At 44.3% G+C, this 23,466-nt stretch overlaps 1 protein-coding gene across 2 annotated transcripts in view; it reads right to left on the reverse strand.

The window, feature by feature from the left end:
- Positions 1-8,479: 8,479 nt before the first annotated feature.
- LOC106577184 (phytanoyl-CoA hydroxylase-interacting protein-like) overlaps positions 8,480-23,466 on the reverse strand; it is an 89,094-nt gene continuing 74,107 nt past the window's right edge. Inside the window, exons 2-4 of one of the 2 annotated variants that reach the window (XM_045701245.1) lie at positions 17,866-18,040; positions 15,104-15,221; positions 8,480-11,155 (exon numbers count right to left, since the gene is read on the reverse strand). In XM_045701245.1, the coding sequence (XP_045557201.1) occupies positions 10,633-11,155; positions 15,104-15,221; positions 17,866-17,998 (774 nt within the window). In that variant the 5' untranslated portion in view covers positions 17,999-18,040 and the 3' untranslated portion in view covers positions 8,480-10,632. Of the gene's footprint in view, positions 11,156-15,103; positions 15,222-17,865; positions 18,135-23,466 lie in introns of those variants that run through there. The other variant, XM_014155009.2, reaches the window with a different exon arrangement.

Raw genomic sequence — 23,466 nt, forward strand, 5'->3', positions numbered from 1 at the left:
CCATATAAAAACATCTACATACATACTGTTTGAATAGTGTTCAGTTATGAGGTTGACTGTCATTTGTAACATACACTGAGAGTACAAAACATTAGGAACACCTGCTCTTTCAATGATAGACTGACCAGGTGAATCCAGGTGAAAGCAATGATCCCTTATTGATGTCACTTGTTAAATCCATTTCAATCAGTGTAGATGAAGGGGAGGAGACAGGAAGAATTTTTAAGCCTTGAGTCAATTTTCGTATTTGTATTTATTAAGGATCCCCATTAGTTCCTGTCAAGGCAGCAGCTACTCTTCCTGGGGTTTATTATGGATCCCCATTAGTTCCTGCCAAGGCAGCAGCTACTCTTCCTGAGGGTTTATTATGGATCCCCGTTAGTTCCTGCCAAGGCAGCAGCTACTCTTCCTGAGGTTTATTATGGATCCCCGTTAGTTCCTGCCAAGGCAGCACCTACTCTTCCTGAGGGTTTATTACGGATCCCCGTTAGTTCCTGCCAAGGCAGCAGCTAATCTTCCTGAGGGTTTATTACGGATCCCCGTTAGTTCCTGCCAAGGCAGCAGCTACTCTTCCTGAGGGTTTATTACGGATCCCCGTTAGTTCCTGCCAAGGCAGCAGCTACTCTTCCTGAGGGTTTATTACGGATCCCCGTTAGTTCCTGCCAAGGCAGCATCTACTCTTCCTGAGGGTTTATTACGGATCCCCGTTAGTTCCTGCCAAGGCAGCAGCTACTCTTCCTGAGGGTTTATTACGGATCCCCGTTAGTTCCTGCCAAGGCAGCAGCTACTCTTCCTGGGGTTTATTGGTTCCTGCCAAGGCAGCAGCTACTCTTCCTGGGGTTTATTATGGATCCCCATTAGTTCCTGCCAAGGCAGCAGCTACTCTTCCTGAGGGTTTATTATGGATCCCCGTTAGTTCCTGCCAAGGCAGCAGCTACTCTTCCTGAGGTTTATTATGGATCCCCGTTAGTTCCTGCCAAGGCAGCACCTACTCTTCCTGAGGGTTTATTACGGATCCCCGTTAGTTCCTGCCAAGGCAGCAGCTAATCTTCCTGAGGGTTTATTACGGATCCCCGTTAGTTCCTGCCAAGGCAGCAGCTACTCTTCCTGAGGGTTTATTACGGATCCCCGTTAGTTCCTGCCAAGGCAGCAGCTACTCTTCCTGAGGGTTTATTACGGATCCCCGTTAGTTCCTGCCAAAGCAGCAGCTACTCTTCCTGAGGGTTTATTACGGATCCCCGTTAGTTCCTGCCAAGGCAGAAGCTACTCTTCCTGAGGGTTTATTACGGATCCCCGTTAGTTCCTGCCAAGGCAGCAGCTACTCTTCCTGAGGGTTTATTACGGATCCCCGTTAGTTCCTGCCAAGGCAGCAGCTACTCTTCCTGAGGGTTTATTACGGATCCCCGTTAGTTCCTGCCAAGGCAGCAGCTACTCTTCCTGGGGTTTATTAGTTCCTGCCAAGGCAGCAGCTACTCTTCCTGGGGTTTATTATGGATCCCCATTAGTTCCTGCCAAGGCAGCACCTACTCTTCCTGGGGTTTATTATGGATCCCCATTAGTTCCTGCCAAGGCAGCAGCTACTCTTCCAGGGGTCTAGCAACATTAAGGCAGTTATACACAATACAAATATTACATGACATTACATAACACTTTTCACAACGCACTGTGTTCCCTCAGGCCACTACTCTACTATCACATATATACAATACAACATCCATGTGTATGTGTGAGTAGGGACATGGATTGTGTATGTGTGTGTGTAGAGACATGGATTGTGTGTGTGTGTGTGTGTGTGTGTGTGTGTAGAGACATGGATTGTGTATGTGTGTGTGTGTAGAGACATGGATTGTGTGTGTGTGCCATTCAGAGGGTGAAGTTGTAAGGGCCATTGAGCTGGTATGGTAGCAGGCACCAGACACACTGGTTTGTGTCAATAACTGCAATGCTGCTGGGTTTTCACGCTCAAACAGTTTCCCGCGTGTAACAAGCATGAACGGTCCACCACCCAAAGGACATCCAGCCAACTTGACAGAACTGTGGGAACCTGGGCCTTAGAGTCAACATGGACCAGCATCCCTGTGGAAGTCTTTCAACACCTTGTAGAGTCCATGCCCCGACGAACTGAAGCTGTTCTGAGGGCAAAAAGGGAGTGCAACTCAATATGAGGAAGGTGTTCTTAATATTTTGTCCACTCATTGTGGATGTAGCGTTGTTATTTCTGGACCATTCATTTGAGCAGTGCCTCCTGCATTTAATAATATCCTCTTGAAGCGCTCGTCCCGCATGCGGGATCAACATCCAGCGAAAAATCATATCGCCATATTCATAACCGAACCATAGCAAAATGTAATATTTTTTTTCTTCTCAAATATAGGACTATTTTATACCGTTTTATAGATACACCTCTCCTGAATCAAACCACGTAGTTCCACAGGTGGCGACGGGGGGGGGGGGTCACTGTCTACACAAACATCATCACAACAGTCAACATTAACCACTCCGTTCTGTTGACGTTGCAGGAAGGCCGATGGCGGACTCTTCTAGTGAGAGCCGTCCTGACGGGGCCTGGCAGCAGTTCATCTCCTCGTCTAACGTGTCCAAACCAGGCGTACTAATTTCTCCGCTCAGAACAACCGACTCGCTAGAGAGTGTTGAACATCGAGCTAGAAACATCCAGACAGAAATATACAGCAGGAAGAGAACAGGGACCTACGCCAAGCTAGCAGCAATATTATGAGTAGTAGCTAGAAACATCCAGACAGAAATATACAGCAGGAAGAGAACAGGGACCTACGCCAAGCTAGCAGCAATATTATGAGTAGTAGCTAGAAACATCCAGACAGAAATATACAGCAGGAAGAGAACAGGGACCTACGCCAAGCTAGCAGCAATATTATGAGTAGTAGCTAGCTTTGTGTAAATAAAGTGTGAATTCAAAACTGGCTAATGTAATGTAACAGCTGGCCAATCTAACAGGCATCTATAAATATTAATCAACAAGGTTGTCATGAGAGTATTTCCATTTATGTTAACTGGGTTATGCTTCATTAGTCTCATCACCTAACTAACGTTAGCTTAGCAACTTGCTACACAAAATCAAATGTTATTGGTCACATTTGATAAGAATATATGAGTATAAAATATATGGATGAGCAGTGACAGAGCGGCTAAGACGCAATAGATAGTAAAGACTAGATAGTGAAGGATACAGTATGCAGTATATGCATATGAGATGAGTAATGTAGGATATGTAAACATTATTAAAGTGGCATTATTAAAGTGACTAGTGTTCCATTATTACAGTGACCAGTGTTCCATTATTACAGTGACTAGTGTTCCATTTATTAAAGTGACTAGTGTTCCATTATTAAAGTGACCAGTGTTCCATTATTAAAGTGGCCAGTGTTCCATTATTAAAGTGACTAGTGTTCCATTATTAAAGTGACCAGTGTTCCATTATTAAAGTGGCCAGTGTTCCATTATTAAAGTGACCAGTGTTCCATTATTAAAGTGACCAGTGTTCCATTATTAAAGTGACCAGTGTTCCATTATTAAAGTGACCAGTGTTCCATTATTAAAGTGACTAGTGTTCCATTATTAAAGTGGCCAGTGTTCCATTATTGCAGTGACTAGTGTTCCATTATTAAAGTGACCAGTGTTCCATTATTAAAGTGACCAGTGTTCCATTATTAAAGTGACCAGTGTTCCATTATTAAAGTGACCAGTGTTCCATTATTAAAGTGACCAGTGTTCCATTATTACAGTGGCCAGTGTTCCATTATTAAAGTGACTAGTGTTCCATTATTAAAGTGGCTAGTGTTCCATTATTAAAGTGACTAGTGTTCCATTATTAAAGTCTGTAGGTAGGCTGCCACCTCTCTAGTGGTGTCTCTTTAACAATCTGATGGCCTTGAGATAGAAGCTGTTTATTAATCTGTCCCAGCTTTGATCTGTCCCAGCTCTCTGTCCCAGCTTTGATCTGTCCCAGCACTCTGTCCCAGCTTTGATCTGTCCCAGCTTTGATCTGTCCCAACTCTCTGTCCGAGCTTTGATCTGTCACAGCTTTGATCTGTCCCCGCTTTGATCTGTCCCCGCTCTGATCTGTCCCAGCTCTCTGTCCCAGCTTTGATCTGTCCCAGCTCTGATCTGTCCCAGCTCTGATTTGTCCCAGCTTTGATCTGTCCCAGCTTTGATCTGTCCCAGCTTTGATCTGTCCCAGCTCTCTGTCCCAGCTTTGATCTGTCCCAGCTTTGATGTGTCCCAGCTTTGATCTGTCCCAGCTTTGATCTGTCCCAGCTTTGATGCACCTGTACTGACCTCTCCTTCTGGATGATAGCGCGGTGAACAGGCAGTGGCTCGGGTGGTTATTGTCCTTGATGATCTTTTTGTCCTTCCTGTGACATCGGGTGGTGTAGGTGTCCTGGAGGGCAGGTAGTTTTCCCCCGGTGATGCGTTATGCAGACCTCACTACCCTCTGGAGAGCCATGCGGTTGTGGGTTGTACAGCTGCCGTACCAGGCGGTGATACAGCCCGACAGGATGCTCTCGATTCTGCATCTGTAAAAGTTAGTGAGGGTTTTCGGTGACAAGCCACATTTTTTCAGCCTCCTAAGGTTGAAGAGGCGTTGTTGCGCTGATGCGTGAACCATTTCAGTTTGTCGGTGATATGTACACAGAGGAACTTAAAACTTTCCACCTTCTCCACTGCTGTCCCGTCGATGTAGATAGGGGGGTGCTCCCTCTGCCGTTTCCTGAAGTCCATGATCAGCTCCTTTGTTTTGTTGACATTGAGTGTGAGGTTTTTTTCCTGACACCACACTGCGAGGGCCCTCACCTCCTCCCTGTAGGCCGTCTCGTCGTTGTTGGTAATCAGGCCTACTACTGTTGTGTCGTCTGCAAACTTGATTGAGTTGGAGGCGTGCATGGCCACGCAGTCGTGGGTGAACAGGGAGTACAGGAGAGGGCTGAGAACGAACCCTTGTGGCGCCCCAGTGTTGAGGATCAGCAAAGTGGAGGTGTTGTTACCTACCTTCACCACCTGGGGGCGGCCCATCAGGAAGTCCAGGACCCAGTTGCACAGGACGGGGTCGAGACCCAGGGTCTCAAGCTTAATGATGAGTTTGGAGGGTACTATGGTGTTGAACGAATTGCAAAAATCACTGAAGCTGGACTCTTATATCTCCCTCTCTGACTTTAAGCATCAGATGTCAGAGTAGCTTACCGATCACTGTACCTGTACACAGGCCATCTGTAAATAGCCCATCCAACTACCTCATCCCCATATTGTTATTTTCCTCTTGCACCCCAGTATCTCTACTTGCACATCATCATCTGCACATCTATCACTACAGTATTAATGCTAAATTGTAATTATTTCACCTCTATGGCCTATTTATTGCCTTACCTCCCTATTCTTCTACATTTGCACACACTGTACATAGATGTTTCTATTGTGTTATTGACTCTACATTTGTTTATATGTAACTCTGTGTTGTTGTTTGTGTCGCACTGCTTTGCTTCGTCTTGGCCAGGTCGCAGTTGTAAATGAGAACTTGTTCTCAACTGGCCTACCTGGTTAAATAAAGGACTTGTTCTCAACTGGCCGACCTGGTTAAATAAAGGTGAAATAAAACTGTTGATGGCTATTTAACAGTCAGTCAATCAATCAATCAAATGTATTTATAAAGCCCTTCTTACATCAGCTGATGTCACAAAGTACTGTACAGAAACCCAGCCTAAAACCCCAAACAGCAAGCAATGCAGGTGTAGAAGCACGGTGGCTAGGAAAAACTCCCTAGAAAGGCCAGAACCTAGGAAGAAACCTAGAGAGGAACCAGGGTAATAGGTGGTGGCTAGGAAAAACTCCCTAGAAAGGCCAGAACCTAGGAAGAAACCTAGAGAGGAACCAGGCTATGAGGGGTGGCCAGTCCTCTTCTGGCTGTGCCGGGTGGAGATTATAACAGCACATGGCCAAGATGTTCAAATGTTCATAAATGACCAGCAGGGTCAAATAATAATAATCATAGTAGTTGTCGAGGGTGCAACAAGTCAGTAACACAAGAGTAAGTGTCAGTTGGCTTTTTCATAGCCGATCATTGAGAGTATCTCTACCGCTCCTGCTGTCTCTAGAGAGTTGAAAACAGCAGGTCTGGGACAGGTAGCACATCCGGTGAACAGGTCAGGGTTCCAGCAGGTCTGGGACAGCAGGTCTGGGACAGGTAGCACATCCGGTGAACAGGTCAGGGTTCCAGCAGGTCTGGGACAGCAGGTCTGGGACAGGTAGCACGTCCGGTGAACAGGTCAGGGTTCCAGCAGGTCTGGGACAGCAGGTCTGGGACAGGTAGCACGTCCGGTGAACAGGTCAGGGTTCCATAGCTGCAGGCAGAACAGTTGGAACTGGAGCAGCAGCACGGCCAGGTGAATTCCTCCCCGAGGCTGGTGGTGTCTACAACCACTATGATTATTATTATCTGACCCTGCTGGTCATCTATGAACGTTTCAACATCTTGAAGAACAATCTGGCCTTAATGGCCATAAACTCTTATAATCTCCACCCGGCACAGCCAGAAGAGGACTGGCCACCCCTCAGAGCCTGGTTCCTCTCTAGGTTTCTTCCTAGTTTCTGCCTTTCTAGGGAGTTTTTCCTTGCCACCGTGCTTCTACATCTGCATTACTTTCTGTTTGGGGTTTAAGGCTGGTTCTGTATAAGCACTTTGTGACATCGGCTGGTGTAAAAAGGGCTTTCTAAATACATTAGATTTGGAACAGGCAACACTACCTGAACCGCAACAGGGTTCTCCTTTGGACCGTATCTGTTGGCCTCATTAACCTCAGAGAACTCAAGTTCAAGTCTTGTGCCCCGAGGCTGGTGTTGTTTTAGTCAACTGAGTTTGAATTCCTCCCCAAGGCTGGTGTTGTTTTAGTCAACTGAGTTTGAATTCCTCACCGAGGCTGGTGTTGTTTTAGTCAACTGAGTTTGAATCAGAAATGACCTTCTACATTTCTATGGTGGAATCTGTAATGCTTCTGCTTTCCAGACTGAATAGGGTTACAGCATACCGACGTCCTGGTAGGATACATGGATAAAGCCCTAAGGGTCCCAACATACCGACATCCTGGTAGGATACATGAAACAGTTTGATCAGAAGAGATGTGTAAAGTCCCTAATTTTACATTTTAGTCATTTAGCAGACACTCTTATCCAGAGCGACTTACAGTAGTGAATGCATACATTTCATTTCATGCATTTTTTTTTGTACTGGCCCCACGTGGGAATCGAACCCACAACCCTGGCGTTGCACACACCATGCTGGCGTTGCAAACACCATGCTCTACCAACTGAGCCACAGGGAAGGCCTAACAGGTGTATAATACCTTATTTATTATAATAATATAGCAGTGCATTCTATAGTTTTACTACGCTATAATCTGCCAGTTGGGGAGGACTCCTTTTGACAGGTCTCATGGCTTCAGTCTACTCAGAGGTGTGGGTGAGAAACTCTCTGTGTTTGATGCCACCTGGGAGTGATGCAATGTGAACTCAATACTGAGGATACACTCTTAGAAAAAAGGGTTCCAATGGGGTTCTTCAGCTGTCCCCATAGGAGAACCCTTTTTGGTTCCAGGGAAAACCCTTTTTGGTTCCACACATACCCTTTTGGGTTCCATGTGGAACCCTCTGTGGAAAGGGTCCTACTGTATATGGTACCTAAAAAGGGTTCTACCTGGAACCAAAAGGGTTCTACCTGCAACCAAAAGAGTTCTACCTGGAACCAAAAGGGTTCTACCTGGAACCAAAAGAGTTATACCTGGAACCAAAAGGGTTCTACCTGGAACCAAAATAGTTCTACCTGGAACCAAAAATAGTTCTTTAAAGGTTTCTCCAATGGGGACAGCTAAAGATCCATTTTAGGTTCTAGATAGCACCTGTTTTTTCTAAGAGTGTACGGCATGAGACACCGCTACAAATGGCTCAAAATTCAACTCTGTGCAAACCTGCCCTGTCATCAAGAAGCCCCAATCAGAACCATGTCAGATTGGAACAGCTGATTGCAGTAGAATTCAATCTTGTTTTGTGTCTCTGCATGTCAACCAACATCAACTGTTGAATTGTTGTGGTTCAGTCAGTTGTGGTTAAATGTGACTCATTTCTATCCGATCATGCGTCCTGGTTAGGATCTGTTGTACACATCTCCTCTGATAACACAAACAGTTTGAATGTTAGCTTTACCACACGCTCATTTAGCATTTACTGACTTAGCAGTTTGAATGTTAGCTTTACCCGCACGCTCATTTAGCATTTACTGACTTAGCAGTTTGAATGTTAGCTTTACCGCACGCTCATTTAGCATTTACTGACTTAGCAGTTTGAATGTTAGCTTTACCGCACACTCATTTAGCATTTACTGACTTAGCAGTTTGAATGTTAGCTTTACCGCACGCTCATTTAGCATTTACTGACTTACCAGTTTGAATGTTAGCTTTACCGCACGCTCATTTAGCATTTACTGACTTACCAGTTTGAATGTTAGCTTTACCGCACGCTCATTTAGCATTTACTGACTTACCAGTTATTTAGTTTAGAATGTTTCTAAAGCTATCCCTTGGCTGTGATTTCAGTCTGGTTCACTTATTTTTTATACAGTAAAAATAAATATTTTTCTATGTTCGTTTTGTGATGTTTATTATGTTGAACACAGGATAATGTGGTTTCTGTTAATGATGGTAATACATATAACACAGAACCCATCAGACATCAGACTGACATCAGTGTAATGCTGCAACCTGCCATGCTTCAGGCTGGGATTCAATCCCAGCGCGGGTTTAAAGGCATTGTTCCTTCATTCGTGGAGATCCCATTCACTGGAAACGCTGCATATATCAGCTCCATAGGAACTTGTCTTTAAAAACCGCAATACCTATAACCCGCGATCGGAATGAATCCCTGCCGTAGAATCATCCAGAAATCACATTCCATTTCAAGATAACATTAGAATGATCCAGTAATCACATTCCATTACAAGATAACATTAGAATGATCCAGTAATCACATTCCATTACAAGATAACAGAATGATCCAGTAATCATCACATTCCATTACAAGATAACATTAATCACATTCCATTACAAGATACCATTAGAATGATCCAGTAATCATCACATTCCATTACAAGATACCATTAGAATGATCCAGTAATCATCACATTCCATTACAAGATAACATTAGAATGATCCAGTAATCACATTCCATTACAAGATAACATTAGAATGATCCAGTAATCATCACATTCCATTACAAGATAACATTAGAATGATCCAGTAATCACATTCCATTACAAGATAACATTAGAATGATCCAGTAATCACATTCCATTACAAGATAACTGTAACGGTCGTCGTAGTAAATGGACCAAAGCGCAGCAGGTTGAGTGCTCATAAAATATTTATTTTGAACACTTAAGAAAACAAAACAAGAAAACGTACGAACGAACAGGATTACAGGCTAAACCCCTTTTATGCAATCACAACTTCCCACAAAACCCAAACGAAACACACCCCTCTATATAGGACCTTCAATCAGAGGCAACGTGGAGCAGCTGCCTCCAATTGAAGGCCAAATCAATAAACTAAACATAGAACTAAAACGACTAGAACATAGAAATATACTAACATAGAACATAGCCCAAAAACCCCGGAAAACACTAACCAAACACCCCTCTACATAAACACACACCCCGAACCACATAAAATAAATACCCCCTGCCACGTCCTGACCAAACTACAATAACAAATAACCCCTTTACTGGTCAGAATGTGACAATAACATTAGAATGATCCAGTAATCACATTCCATTTCAAGATAACATTAGAATGATCCAGTAATCACATTCCATTACAAGATAACATTAGAATGATCCAGTAATCATCACATTCCATTTCAAGATAACATTAGAATGATCTAGAAATCATCACATTCCATTACAAGACAATGTTACATAATACTAATTCATTATGCCTTGTTGAAGCTGTTACCACAGCTTGTTTCTAGCAGCTTGGTCAAGGTGTTGTTACCTTTGGCATATCATTACATTGCACCTGTATAATATGACTGATGTCTGTTAGAATCACCACAGCCAATAGGATTAGAGAATCACCACAGCCAGTAGGGTTAGAGAATCACCACAGCCAATATGGTTGCAGAATCACCACAGCCAGTAGGGTTAGAAAATCACCACAGCCAGTAGGGTTAGAGAATCACCACAGCCAGTAGGATTAGAGAATCACCACAGCCAGTAGGATTAGAGAATCACCACAGCAAATAGGATTAGAGAATCACCACAGCCAGTAGGGGTAGAGAATCACCACAGCCAGTAGGGTTAGAGAATCACCACAGCCAGTAGGGTTAGAGAATCACCACAGCCAATAGGGGTAGAGAATCACCACAGCCAATAGGGGTAGAGAATCACCACAGCCAATAGGGTTAGAGAATCACCACAGCCAATAGGGGTAGAGAATCACCACAGCCAATAGGGTTAGAGAATCACCACAGCCAATAGGGGTAGAGAAGTATTATTATCCGTAGAACTGCAGGGACCCCGTAGTAACACCCCCTCCCTCCCCCACAGTTAGCCGGTTAGCGTCCCACGCTAATGTTGCAGGTCTTGCAACTGGGGTCCTTCTTAGCATTGATGGTAGACATGCTACTGAGCTGGTGTCCTTGGATCTCCTCCACGCTGCCTAGGGCCAGGTCCACCTCCAGAATCACATCCTGGGCGTGGTGGAACACCAGCCGCCCCTCCTCCTCCTCCTGGGTGCATGTCAGGAAGCGGTTGTCTGAAATGTCCAGCGCCGGGAGGCGGCCCTTACAGAATAGGTCCCCTGGATAGCCCTCTGGGGCCAGCACCAGAATCACGTAATGGTAAGCTGTGTACATGCAGTAGAAGTCCCCGAAGTACAGGTTGGTCTTGGTGTTGAACAGGGCCTCGGCCTGGATCTCGAAGCGGTAGCGTCCGTAGGGGGAGTCCTGCGGGGGCTTGCCTGTGTTGAACTCCGTGTTGCAGCTGAAGTAGATGCCTTCCAGCTTGCCACTGATGGGAGAGCCGTGGCTGCCACTGTTGTCCTTTACAGCCGGGAGCATCCGGTTGTCCTGTGTCTCTCTGGAATCACAAGAGGGGCTTATCACCACACCAGACCACGTTAATCAACCACAGAGACAGACAATCAGCAAGGAAACAGAACTCTGAGTCTACAACAGGTCATCTTCCCATTAGTCCTATCCTGCTTGAAGGACAAGCAAAAATAGCTTTTAGGAACACAAACCTTTCCTCGTTACTCACCACGGGTCACTTTTACAATGTCAGAATGTATCTCAACAGAATCACACTTTGAGAATCTTAATCATTTGACAGATACTGAGAGAGGTAAGAGGTTCCATAATGCAGAACCAGAAGCTGTCAGTGTCTGCTGAGGAGGAGAGGCTTTGACCTGAGTGCTCTTCACTGTGATAATACTATAAATAATAAACCAGATCAGATATTTCTATCTGAGATAATACTATATATAAATAAAAAAACAGATCAGTGCTACATTAGTCTGTTACTGGCTGATGTTTGGATCACAGGAGAGCAATATTATTATCAATACAATTATTTTTTACCTTTATTTAACTAGGCAAGTCAGTTAAGAACAAATTCTTATTTTCTTATTTTTCGCCCTTCCATTTCTCATATGTCCATTTGTTTTGTCTTGTTCCATACACACCTGGTTCTCATTCCCCAATTAATCTACATGTATTTAGTCCTCTGTTCCCCATCATGTCTTTGTGTGTAATTGTTTATTGTTATGTGCGATGTTCACGTGCTATACTTTTGTACATATTCCGTGTTTTCTTTTGGGCACTTTGATGTCATTTTGTGCCTCTTTCTTGACCGGAATAAAAGTGCGGCTGTTAAATCTACTCTGCTCTCCTGCACCTGACTTCGCCTCCCGTACACAGCCGTAACAGAATTACACACCGAACGATGGAGTCAGCAGGAGCAGGTACCCCGGTTAGAGGAGTCGAGGAGTGCGTCCAGGAACATTCGGCTATGTTACATCATCTTGGTCCCATGATGGATCGCGTTGTCAAGACTATGGACCACTGGGAGAGACAGGAAGTCTCTCCAGTGCCTCGACCAGCGCAACCGAGGTTACCTCTACCCGTCCCATTTGGAGCCAGTTCCAGTGGGATACGTCTCTCCCTTCCCAGGGAGTATGATGGGACGGCCACACAGTGCCAGGGATTCCTGTTACAACTGGACCTATACCTGGCCAATGAGCACCCAGCTACCTCGGGAAGGGAGAGAGTGTCTGCCCTCGTCTCATGCCTCTCAGGGAGCGCTCTGGAGTGGGCAAACGCCGTGTGGGGAGAAGATGACACGTCGTTGGACCACTTCGAGGAGTTCACCCGTCGCTTCCGGGCCGTCTTCAACCATCCACCCGAAGGGAGAGAGGCGGGAGAACGGCTCTTCCATTTGAGGCAGGGGACAAGGTGCGCCCAGCAATTCCGGACCTTGGCCGCCGGAGCAGGCTGGAGCAACAGGGCCCTCATCGACCAATATCGGTGCAGCCTGCGCGAGGACGTCCAACGTGAGCTGGCCTGCAGGGATGCCACCATCTCCTTTGACCAACTGGTGTATTTGTCCATCCGGTTGGATAACCCGCTGGTCACCCGCGGATGTCCAGAGGGGGCTCTGTCGGTGCCATCTTCCAGCACCCCCGCTCCGGTACCCATGGAGTTGGGAGGGGCTGCGCGTAGGGAGACTGGAGGAGGAGCCATCACGCGCACCATCTGTGGCCGTAGAGGGCACACTGCTGGTCGGTGCCGTGTCGGTTCCTCTGGGAGTCGAGGTAACAGGTAGGGCACTCTGCCGTCACCCCAGGTTAGTCTGCACCACACTCATCCAGAGTCCTCTGTTGACCACCTGTTTATACCTGTTTGTTTCCCTGATTTTTCCCGGCATTGCCAGCATAAGGCGCTCGTCGATTCAGGCGCAGCTGGGAATTTTATCGACAGAGCGTTAGCCCTTAGTTTAGGGATCCCCATTATTCCTGTAGGTAGACCTTTCCCGGTTCATGCTTCTGGATAGTCAACCATTAGAGTCCGGGCTAATCAGGGAAGCCACCATCTCCCTGGCCATGGAGACACAGGGGGGTCACGAGGAGAAAATCAGTCTCTTTCTCGTTGACTGTCCTGCGTTTCCCGTGGTACTGGGCCTTCCCTGGTTAGCTCATCATAACCCCACTATGTCCTGGCAACAGAGGGCTCTCACGGGGTGGTCGCGAGAGTGCTCGGGGAGGTGTGTAGGGGTTTCCGTTGGTGCTACTACGGTGGAAAGTCCAGACCAGGTCTCCACCATGTGCATCCCCCCAGAATATGCCGATTTGGCTCTCGCCTTCTGTAAAAAGAAGTACCTCGTGGAGTGGGAGGGGTACGGTCCGGGGGAGGTGCTGGATTCCGGTTGCGGATGTGTTGGACCCCGAACTGCTGCGAGAGTTTCACCGTCGTTGGCCGGATCGCCCTGCGCTTCGCCCTCCGGGTTGTCCCCGAGGCCGCTGGAGCCGCGCGTCAAAGGGGGGTACTGTCACAACTTCCGCCGAAGTCGGCTCCTCTCCTTGTTCGAGCGGCGTTCGATGTCACCGGCTTTCTAGCCATCGCCGCTCCATTTGTCATATGTCCATTTGTTTTGTCTTGTTCCATACACACCTGGTTTTCATTCCCCAATTAATCTACATGTATTTAGTCCTCTGTTCCCCATCATGTCTTTGTGTGTAATTGTTTATTGTTATGTGCGATGTTCACGCGCTATACTTTTGTACATGTTCCGTGTTTTCTTTTGGGCACTTTGATGTCATTTTGTGCCTCTTCCTTGACCGGAATAAAAGTGCGCCTGTTAAATCTACTCTGCTCTCCTGCACCTGACTTCGCCTCCCGTACACAGCCGTAACAGCGATTCGATCTTGCAACACTATTACCTAAACTATTATTAATACAATACTAGTACCAATACAATTACGAATACAATACTATTACCTAAACTATTATCAATACAATACTATTACCAATACTATTAAGAATACAATACTATTACCAATACAATTATGAATACAGTACTATTACCTATACTATTATCAATACAACACTATTATGAATACAATACTAGTACCAATTCTATTAAGAATACAATACTATTACCTATACTATTATCAATACAATACTAGTACCAATACTATTAAGACCACAATACTATTACCAATTACTATTAAGAATACAATACTATTACCTATACTATTATCAATACAATACTAGTACCAATACTATTAAGAACACAATACTATTACCAATACTATTATTAATACTATTATCAATACAATACTATTACCTATACTATTATCAATACAATACTAGTACCAATACTATTTTTATTTTTTTTACATTTTACATTTTAGTACATTTAGCAGACGCTCTTATCCAGAGCGACTTACAGTAGTGAATGCATACATTTCATTTTATGCATTTTTTTTTGTTTTTGTTCTGGCCCTCCCGTGGGAAACGAACCCACAACCCTGGCGTTGCACACAGCATGCTCTACCAACTGAGCCACAGGGAAGGCCACTATTAAGAATACAATACTATTACCAATTCTATTAAGAATACAATACTATTACCAATAATATTATAAATACAATACTATTACCAATACTATTACCAATCCTATTATGAATAAATTACTATTACCTATACTATTATCAATACAATACTATTACCAATACTATTACCAGTACCATTAAGAATACAATACTATTACCAATACTATTATCAATACAATACTATTATCAATACAATACTATTACCAGTACCATTAAGAATACAATACTATTACCAATACTAGTATCAATACAATACTATTACCAATACTAGTATCAATTCAATACTATTACCAATACTAGTATCAATTCAGTACTACCATCTACTCTCTCATTACCAATAGAAAGCTGTTGAGCTTTTAAAGGATGAGAGATAATGCTGTAAGAGATAATGCTGTAAGAGATAATGCTTTACGTACCTCGTTTTATTGAAGTAGTCCTCCTGCTGGTTCCGATAAAACACTGAGAAGCTCAACATCCTGCCAGCTACCCCCTCAGCCTTCTCCAGCAACTGTGCCAGATGCACAGCAGAGTAGTCTGAAATAATAATAATGCACAGTAGAGTAGTCTGGGAGAAAATAATAATAATGCACAGTAGAGTAGTCTGGGAAAAAATAATAATGCACAGTAGAGTAGTCTGGAAAAAAAAATTATGCACAGTAGAGTAGTCTGGGGAAAAATAATAATGCACAGTAGAGTAGTCTGTGAAAAAATAATAATGCACAGTAGAGTAGTCTTGGAAAAAATAATAATGCACAGTAGAGTAGTCTGGGAAAAAATAAATAATAATACTAGTTATTTGAATCAAATCAAAGTTTATTTGTCACATGCCCTGAATACAACAGGTGTAGTAGACCTTACAGTGAAATGCTGAATACAACAGGTGTAGTAGACCTTACAGTGAAATGCTGAATACAACAGGTGTAGTAGACCTTACAGTGAAATGCTGAATACAACAGGTGTAGTAGACCTTACAGTGAAATGCTGAATACAACAGGTGTAGTAGACCTTACAGTGAAATACTGAATACAACAGGCTCTAACCAATAGTGCAAAAAGGTATTAGGTGAACAATAGATAAGTAAAGAAATAAAGCAACAGTAAAAAGACAGTGAAAAACAGTAGTGAGGCTATATACAGTAGTGAGGCTATATACAGTAGAGAGGCTATATACAGTAGAGAGGCTATATACAGTAGAGAGGCTATATACAGTAGAGAGGCTCCATACAGACACCAGTTAGTCAGGCTGATTGAGGTAGTATGTACATGTAGATATGGTTAAAGTGACTATGCATATATGATGAACAGAGAGTAGCAGTAGCGTAAAAGAGGGGTTGGCGGGTGGTGAGACACAATGCAGATAGCCCAGTTAGCCAATGTGCGGGAGCACTGGTTGATCGGGCCAATTGAGGTAGTATGTACATGGATGTACAGTTAAAGTGGCTATGCATATATGATAAATAGAGAGTAGCAGCAGCGTAAAAGAGGGGTTGGGGGGGCACATAATGCAAATAGTCCGGGTAGCCATTTGATTACCTGTTCAGGAGTCGTATGGCTTGGGGGTAAAAACTGTTGAGAAGCCTTTTTGTCCAAGACTTGGCTCTCCGGTACGCTTGTCATGCGGAAGCAGAGAGAACAGTCTATGACTGGGGTGGCTGGGGTCTTTGACAATCTTTAGGGCCTTCCTCTGACACTGCCTGGTGTAGAGGTCCTGGATGGCAGGAAGCTTTGCCTCAGTGATGTACTGGGCCGTACGCACTACCCTCAGTAGTGCCTTGTGGTCGGAGGCCGAGCAGTTGCCGTACCAGGCAGTGATGCAACCAGTCAGGATGCTCTCGATGTTGCAGCTGTAGAACCTTTTGAGGATCTCAGGACCAATGCCAAATCTTTTTAGTTTCCTGAGGAGGAATAGTCTTTGTCGTGCCCTCTTCACGACTGTCTTGGTGTGTTTGGACCATTCTAGTTTGTTGGTGATGTGGACACCAAGGAACTTGAAGCTCTCAACCTGCTCCACTACAGCCCCGTCGATGAGAATGTGGGCGTACTCGGTCCTCCTTTTCCTGTAGTCCACAATTATCTCCTTAGTCTTGGTTACGTTGAGGGATAGGTTGTTATTCTGGCACCACCCGGCCAGGTCTCTGACCTCCTCCCTATAGGCTGTCTCGTCGTTGTCGGTGATTAGGCCTACCACTGTTGTGTCGTCTGCAAACTTAATGATGGTGTTGGAGTCGTGCCTGGCCATGCAGTCGTGGGTGAACAGGGAGTACAGGAGGGGACTGAGCACGCACCCCTGGGGATCTCCAGTGTTGAGGATCAGCGTGGCGGATGTGTTGTTACCTACCCTTATCACCTGGGGGTGACCCATCAGGAAGTCCAGGATCCAGTTGCAGAGGGAGGTGTTTAGTCCCAGGGTCCTTAGCTTAGTGATAAGCTTTGAGGGCACTATGGTGTTGAACGCTGAGCTATAGTCAATGAATAGCATTCTCACATAGGTGTTCCTTTTGTCCAGGTGGGAAAGGGCAGTGTGGAGTGCAATAGAGATCGCATCAGCTGTGGATCTGTTTGGGCGGTATGCAAAATGGAGTGGGTCTTGGGTTTCTGGGATAATGGTGTTGATGTGAGTCATTACCAGCCTTTCAAAGCACTTTATGGCTACGGACGTGAGTGCTACGGGTCTGTAGTCATTTAGGCAGGTTGCCTTTGTGTTCTTGGGCACAGGGACTATGGTGGTCTGCTTGAAACAGACCAAACTTGCACTTTTTGATAAGCTATTCAACAGGGGATTAAAACCTGAGGAAGTTGTCATTTGGTTGCCAGTTGGTTGTCAGTTGGTTGTTGTGACCCTGGAGGATTGGAGCCGTCTGTCTCTATGACGATGACTTTGGTGCTATTCATAGTCCTCCATTAAGAAATCACTGTCACATCTCTGCTGCTATGTAACTCTAAACCATCAGCTGTCTGTCTGCTCATTGACACGGTTCTTCCCTCAATTAAACTCTCTCTCCCCCACCAGCTCTCTCGAATTATCCCTCCACCTCTTTCTACATCTTCATGCACTCTCTCTCCGGTTTCTCTCTCTATTTCATCACTCTTTCTTTTCTGTTTGTCACCCCGTCTCTCCTCTATTTCATCACTCTTTCTATCTCTGTTTGTCACCCCGTCTCTCCTCCCCTTGTTCTCACCTGCAGTGTAGAATTCAATGATCTCACTCCATTCAGAGACAGCATAGTTCCCGTCACTCTGCTTGGAGGCGGTCTGGACAGCTACAGTGTAATCTGTCCTGGGGCTCAGGAACCAGTGGCCTCTCACTGTCATGGGCAGTGGCACCGCCTTCGCCACCAGCTTAGTGGGGACATCCTGAAACACAGGGACAGACAACCAGTTTAACTTTTTAGTGACAGGGGGCAGTATTCGGAAATTCAGATGAATGACGTGCCCAAATTAAACTGCCTGCTACTTGGGCCCAGAAGGTAAGATATGCATATTATTAGTATTTGGATAGAAAACACTCTGAAGTTTCTAAAACTGTTTGAATGATGTCTGTGAGTATTACAGAACTCATATGTCAGGCAAAAACCTGAGAAAAATCCAACCAGGAAGTTTGACCTCACATGGTTGTAGTCATTTCAAATGATGTTCTATCTAAACTACAGTGTCTGTGATGTCATATTGCACTTCCTAAGGCTTCCACTAGATGTCAACAGTCATTAGAACCTTGTTTGAGGCTTCTACAATGCAATTTGATTGAATAATACCTGGAACAGTAAGTGGTCGACCTGGTGTCATTGACTTACCTCGTGCGCACTCACGTAGGGCTAGCCATTTTTATTTTTCTTCTGTAATGAATCTGCTATTGTCCGGTTGGAATATTATCAAAATTCTATGTGAACCTGTTAGGGCTAGGGGGCAGTATTTACACGGCTGGATAAAAAAACATACCCGATTTAATCTGGTTACCACTCCTACCTAGTAACTAGAATATGCATATACTTATTACATATGGATAGAAAACACCCTAAAGTTTCTAAAACTGTTTGAATGGTGTCTGTGAGTATAACAGAACTCAAATGGCAGGTCAAAACCTGAGAGATTCCTTTACAGGAAGTGGCCAGTCTGACCATTTCTTGAACTTCTTTTCCATCTCTATCTTTTACTAAGGATCTCTGCTCTAACGTGACACTTCCTACGTCGTCCATAGGCGCTCAGAGCCCGGGAAAAACCTGAATGTCGTCATCCCAGCCCCAGGCTGAAACACATTATCGCCTTTCTCAAGTGGCCGATCAAGGGACTCTGGGTTTAGGCGCGTGACCTGACCGCCCCCGTCTTTGTGATTTTTTCCTCTGTTTGCCGAAAAGGAGATTCCCGGTCGGAATATTATCGCTTTTCTACGAGAAAAATAGCATAAAAATTGATTTTAAACAGCGGTTGACATGCTTCGAAGTACGGTAATGGAATATTTAGAATTTTTTTGTCACGAATTGCGCCATGCGCGAGACCCTTCTTTACCATTTCGGATAGTGTCTGGAACGCACGAACAAAACGCCGCTATTCGGATATAACGATGGATTATTTTGGACCAAACCAACATTTGTTATTGAAGTAGCAGTCCTGGGAGTGCATTCTGACGAAGACAACAAAAGGTAATCAAACTTTTATAATAGTAAATATGATTATGGTGAGTGCTAAACTTGCCGGGTGTCTAAATAGCTAGCCCGTGATGCCTGGGCTATGTACTTAGAATATTGCAAAATGTGCTTTCACCAAAAGCTATTTTAAAATCGGACATATCGAGTGCATAGAGGAGGTCTGTATCTATAATTCTTAAAATAATTGTTATGCTTTTTGTGAACGTTTATCGTGAGTAATTTAGTAAAATGTTACCGAATTCCCCGGAAGTTTGCGGGGGGTATGCTAGTTCTGAACGTCACATGCTAATGTAAAAAGCTGGTTTTTGATATAAATATGAACTTGATTGAACAAAACATGCATGTATTGTATAACATAATGTCCTAGGGTTGTCATCTGATGAAGATCATCAAAGGTTAGTGCTGCATTTAGCTGTCTTCTGGGTTTTTGTGACATTATATGCTAGCTTGAAAAATGGGTGTCTGATTATTTCTGGCTTGGTACTCTGCTGACATAATCTAATGTTTTGCTTTCGTTGTAAAGCCTTTTTGAAATTGGACAGTGTGGTTAGATTATCGAGAGTCTTGTCTTTAAATAGCTGTAAAATAGTCATATGTTTGAGAAATTGAAGTAATAGGATTTTTAAGGTTTTGAAAATCGCGCCACAGGCTTCAAGTGGCTGTTACGTAGGTGGGACGAATTTGTCCCGCCTAGCCCAGAGAGGTTAAAAACACCCTAAAGATTGATTGTGAACATGGTTTGACATGTTTCTACAAACGCTGAGGGAACTTTATAACTTTTCGCCGACGGTGGATAGATGCATTTTGGAATGGTGATCTGGATGGAATGGTGATCAAAACGGATTTATTTCGACATAAATTATGGACTTTATCGAACAAATTAACATTTTTTGTGGAAGTGGGAGACCTTCCGAGTGCATTCAGCCGAAGATCAGCAAAGTTAAGATAATATTTTTAACATATTTCAGCGTTTTGTGGATGCCGTGGCTGGACGACTAACTGAATAGCTTGGGGCTCAGTACTCAGAATATTGAACAATGTGCTTTCTCCGTAAAGTTATTTTGAAATCTGACAAAGCGGTTGCATAAAGGAATAGTTCATCTATACTTCTTTAATTAATTATATATTTTGTCAACGTTTATGATGAGTATTTCTGTAAATTATGGTGCCCATTCACCGTAAATTTTGGGGTGAATACATTTTCTGAACTTCACGCGCCACTGTAAAATGGTTTTTTTGGATATAAATATGAACTTGATGGAACAAAAAATGCATGTATTGTCTAACATAATGTCCTAGGAGTGTCATCTGATGAAGATTGTCAAAGGTTAGTGCATAATTTTAGCTGCTTTTGTGCTTTTGGACGGATGTCCTTGCTAGGAAAATGGCTGTGTTGTTGTTTTTTTGCTGTGGTGGTATCCTAACATAATCTAATGTTTTGCTTTCGCTGTAAAGCCTTTTTGAAATCGGACAACGTGGTTGGATTCAGGAGAGGTTTATCTTTCAAATGGTGTAAAATAGTCGTATGTTTGAGAAAATTGAATTGTGGTATTTTAGTTGTTTTTGTATTTCGCTCCATGCGATCCCATTGGCTGTTGGCTAGGGGTTCGCTAGCGGAACGCCTAGATGTAAGAAGTTAAGGAGAAGTGTATCTATAATTCTTTGAATAACAGTTTAATATTTGATCAATGTTTATGATGAGTATTTCTGTAAATTGATGTGCTCATTCACCGGAAGTTTTGGGAGGCAAAACATTACACGCCAATGTAAAATGGGGTTTTTGGATATAAATATGAACTTTATCGAGCAAAACATACATGTATTGTGTAACATGAAGTCCTATGAGTGCCATCTGATGAAGATCATCAAAGGTTAGTGATTAATTTCAGCTGTATTTCCGGTTTTTGTGACACCTCTCCTTGCTTGGAAAATGGCTGTGTGGTTTTTCTTGTCTCGGCGCTGTCCTAACATAATCTAATGCTATGCTTTCGCCGTAAAGCCTTTTTGAAATCGGACAATGTGGTTGGATTAAAGAGAAGTTCATCTTTAAAATGGTGTATAATAGTTGTATGTTTGAGAAATTTAAATTATGAGATTTTTGTTGTTTTGAATTTGCCGCCCTGCTATTTCACTGGCTGTTGAATAGAGTGTCCCGCGGGTGGGACGCTAGCGTCCCACATTTCCCAGAGAGGTTAATGAGGACATAATAAAACACAAGGAGAGACAACCAGCTTAGTGGGGACATCCTGAAACACAGACAGACAACCAGTTTAGTGGAGACATCATGAAACACAGGGACAGACCACCAGTTTAGTGGAGACATCCTGAAACACAGACAGACAACCAGCTTAGTGGGGACATCCTGATACACAGAGACAGACAACCAGTTTAGTGGGGACATCCTGAAACAGAGACAGACAACCAGTTTAGTGGAGACATCCTGAAACACAGACAGACAACCAGCTTAGTGGGGACATCCTGAAACACAGGGATAGACAAACAGTTTAGTGGGGACATCCTGAAACACAGAGACAGACAACCAGCTTAGTGGGGACATCCTGATACACAGGGATAGACAAACAATTTAGTGGGGACATCCTGAAACACAAGGACAGACAAATCCGTTTCATGGGGACATGGACTGAGGCAGAAAGCAGGATGTAGTAAACCATGATATAGTGTATGCTACCCTGCTGGAAGCTACATTCTGTCCTCTAACCCTAAAGTAAGCCTTATTTGTATTTTGTATTTATTATGGATCCCAATTAGTTCCTGCCAAAGCAGCAGCTACTCTTCCTGGGGTTAATTATGGATCCCCATTAGTTCCTGCCAAGGCAGCAGTTACTCTTCCTGGGGTTTATTATGGATCCCAGTTAGTACCTGCTAAGGCAGCAGCTACTCTTCCTGGGTTTTTTTACGGATCCCCATTAGTTCCTGCCAAGGCAGCAGCTACTCTTCCTGGGGTTTATTACGGATCCCCATTAGTTCCTGCCAAGGCAGCAGTTACTCTTCCTGGGGTTTATTATGGATCCTCGTTAGTTCCTGCCAAGGCAGCAGCTACTCTTCCTGGGGTTTATTATGAATCCCCGTTAGTTCCTGCCAAGGCAGCAGCTACTCTTCCTGGGGTTTATTATGGATCCCCATTAGTTCCTGCCAAGGCAGCAGCTACTCTTCCTGAGGGTTTATTACGAATCCCCGTTAGTTCCTGCCAAGGCAGCAGCTACTCTTCCTGGGGTTTATTATGAATCCCCGTTAGTTCCTGCCAAGGCAGCAGCTACTCTTCCTGGGGTTTATTATGGATCCCCATTAGTTCCAGCCAAGGCAGCAGCTACTCTTCCTGGGGTTTATAATGGATCCCCATTAGTTCCTGCCAATGCAACAGCTACTCTTCCTGGGGTTTATTATGGAACTCCATTAGTTCCTGCCAAGGCAGCAGCTACTCTTCCTGGGGTTTATTATGGATCCCCGTAAGTTCCTGCCAAGGCAGCAGCTACTCTTCCTGGGGTTTATTATGGATCCCCATTAGTTCCTGCCAAGGCAGTAGCTACTCTTCCTGGGGTTTATAATGGATCCCCGTTAGTTCCTGCCAAGGCAGCAGCTACTCTTCCTGGGGTTTATAATGGATCCCCATTAGTTCCTGCCAATGCAACAGCTACTCTTCCTGGGGTTTATTATGGAACTCCATTAGTTCCTGCCAAGGCAGCAGCTACTCTTCCTGGGGTTTATTATGGATCCCCGTAAGTTCCTGCCAAGGCAGCAGCTACTCTTCCTGGGGTTAATTATGCATCCCCATTAGTTCCTGCCAAGGCAGCAGTTACTCTTCCTGGGGTTTATTATGGATCCCAGTTAGTACCTGCTAAGGCAGCAGCTACTCTTCCTGGGTTTTTTTTACGGATCCCCATTAGTTCCTGCCAAGGCAGCAGCTACTCTTCCTGGGGTTTATTACGGATCCCCATTAGTTCCTGCCAAGGCAGCAGTTACTCTTCCTGGGGTTTATTATGGATCCTCGTTAGTTCCTGCCAAGGCAGCAGCTACTCTTCCTGGGGTTTATTATGAATCCCCGTTAGTTCCTGCCAAGGCAGCAGCTACTCTTCCTGGGGTTTATTATGGATCCCCATTAGTTCCTGCCAAGGCAGC

The sequence above is a fragment of the Salmo salar genome, chromosome ssa18 (genome assembly GCF_905237065.1).
Source record: "Salmo salar chromosome ssa18, Ssal_v3.1, whole genome shotgun sequence".
Taxonomy (NCBI): domain Eukaryota; kingdom Metazoa; phylum Chordata; class Actinopteri; order Salmoniformes; family Salmonidae; genus Salmo; species Salmo salar.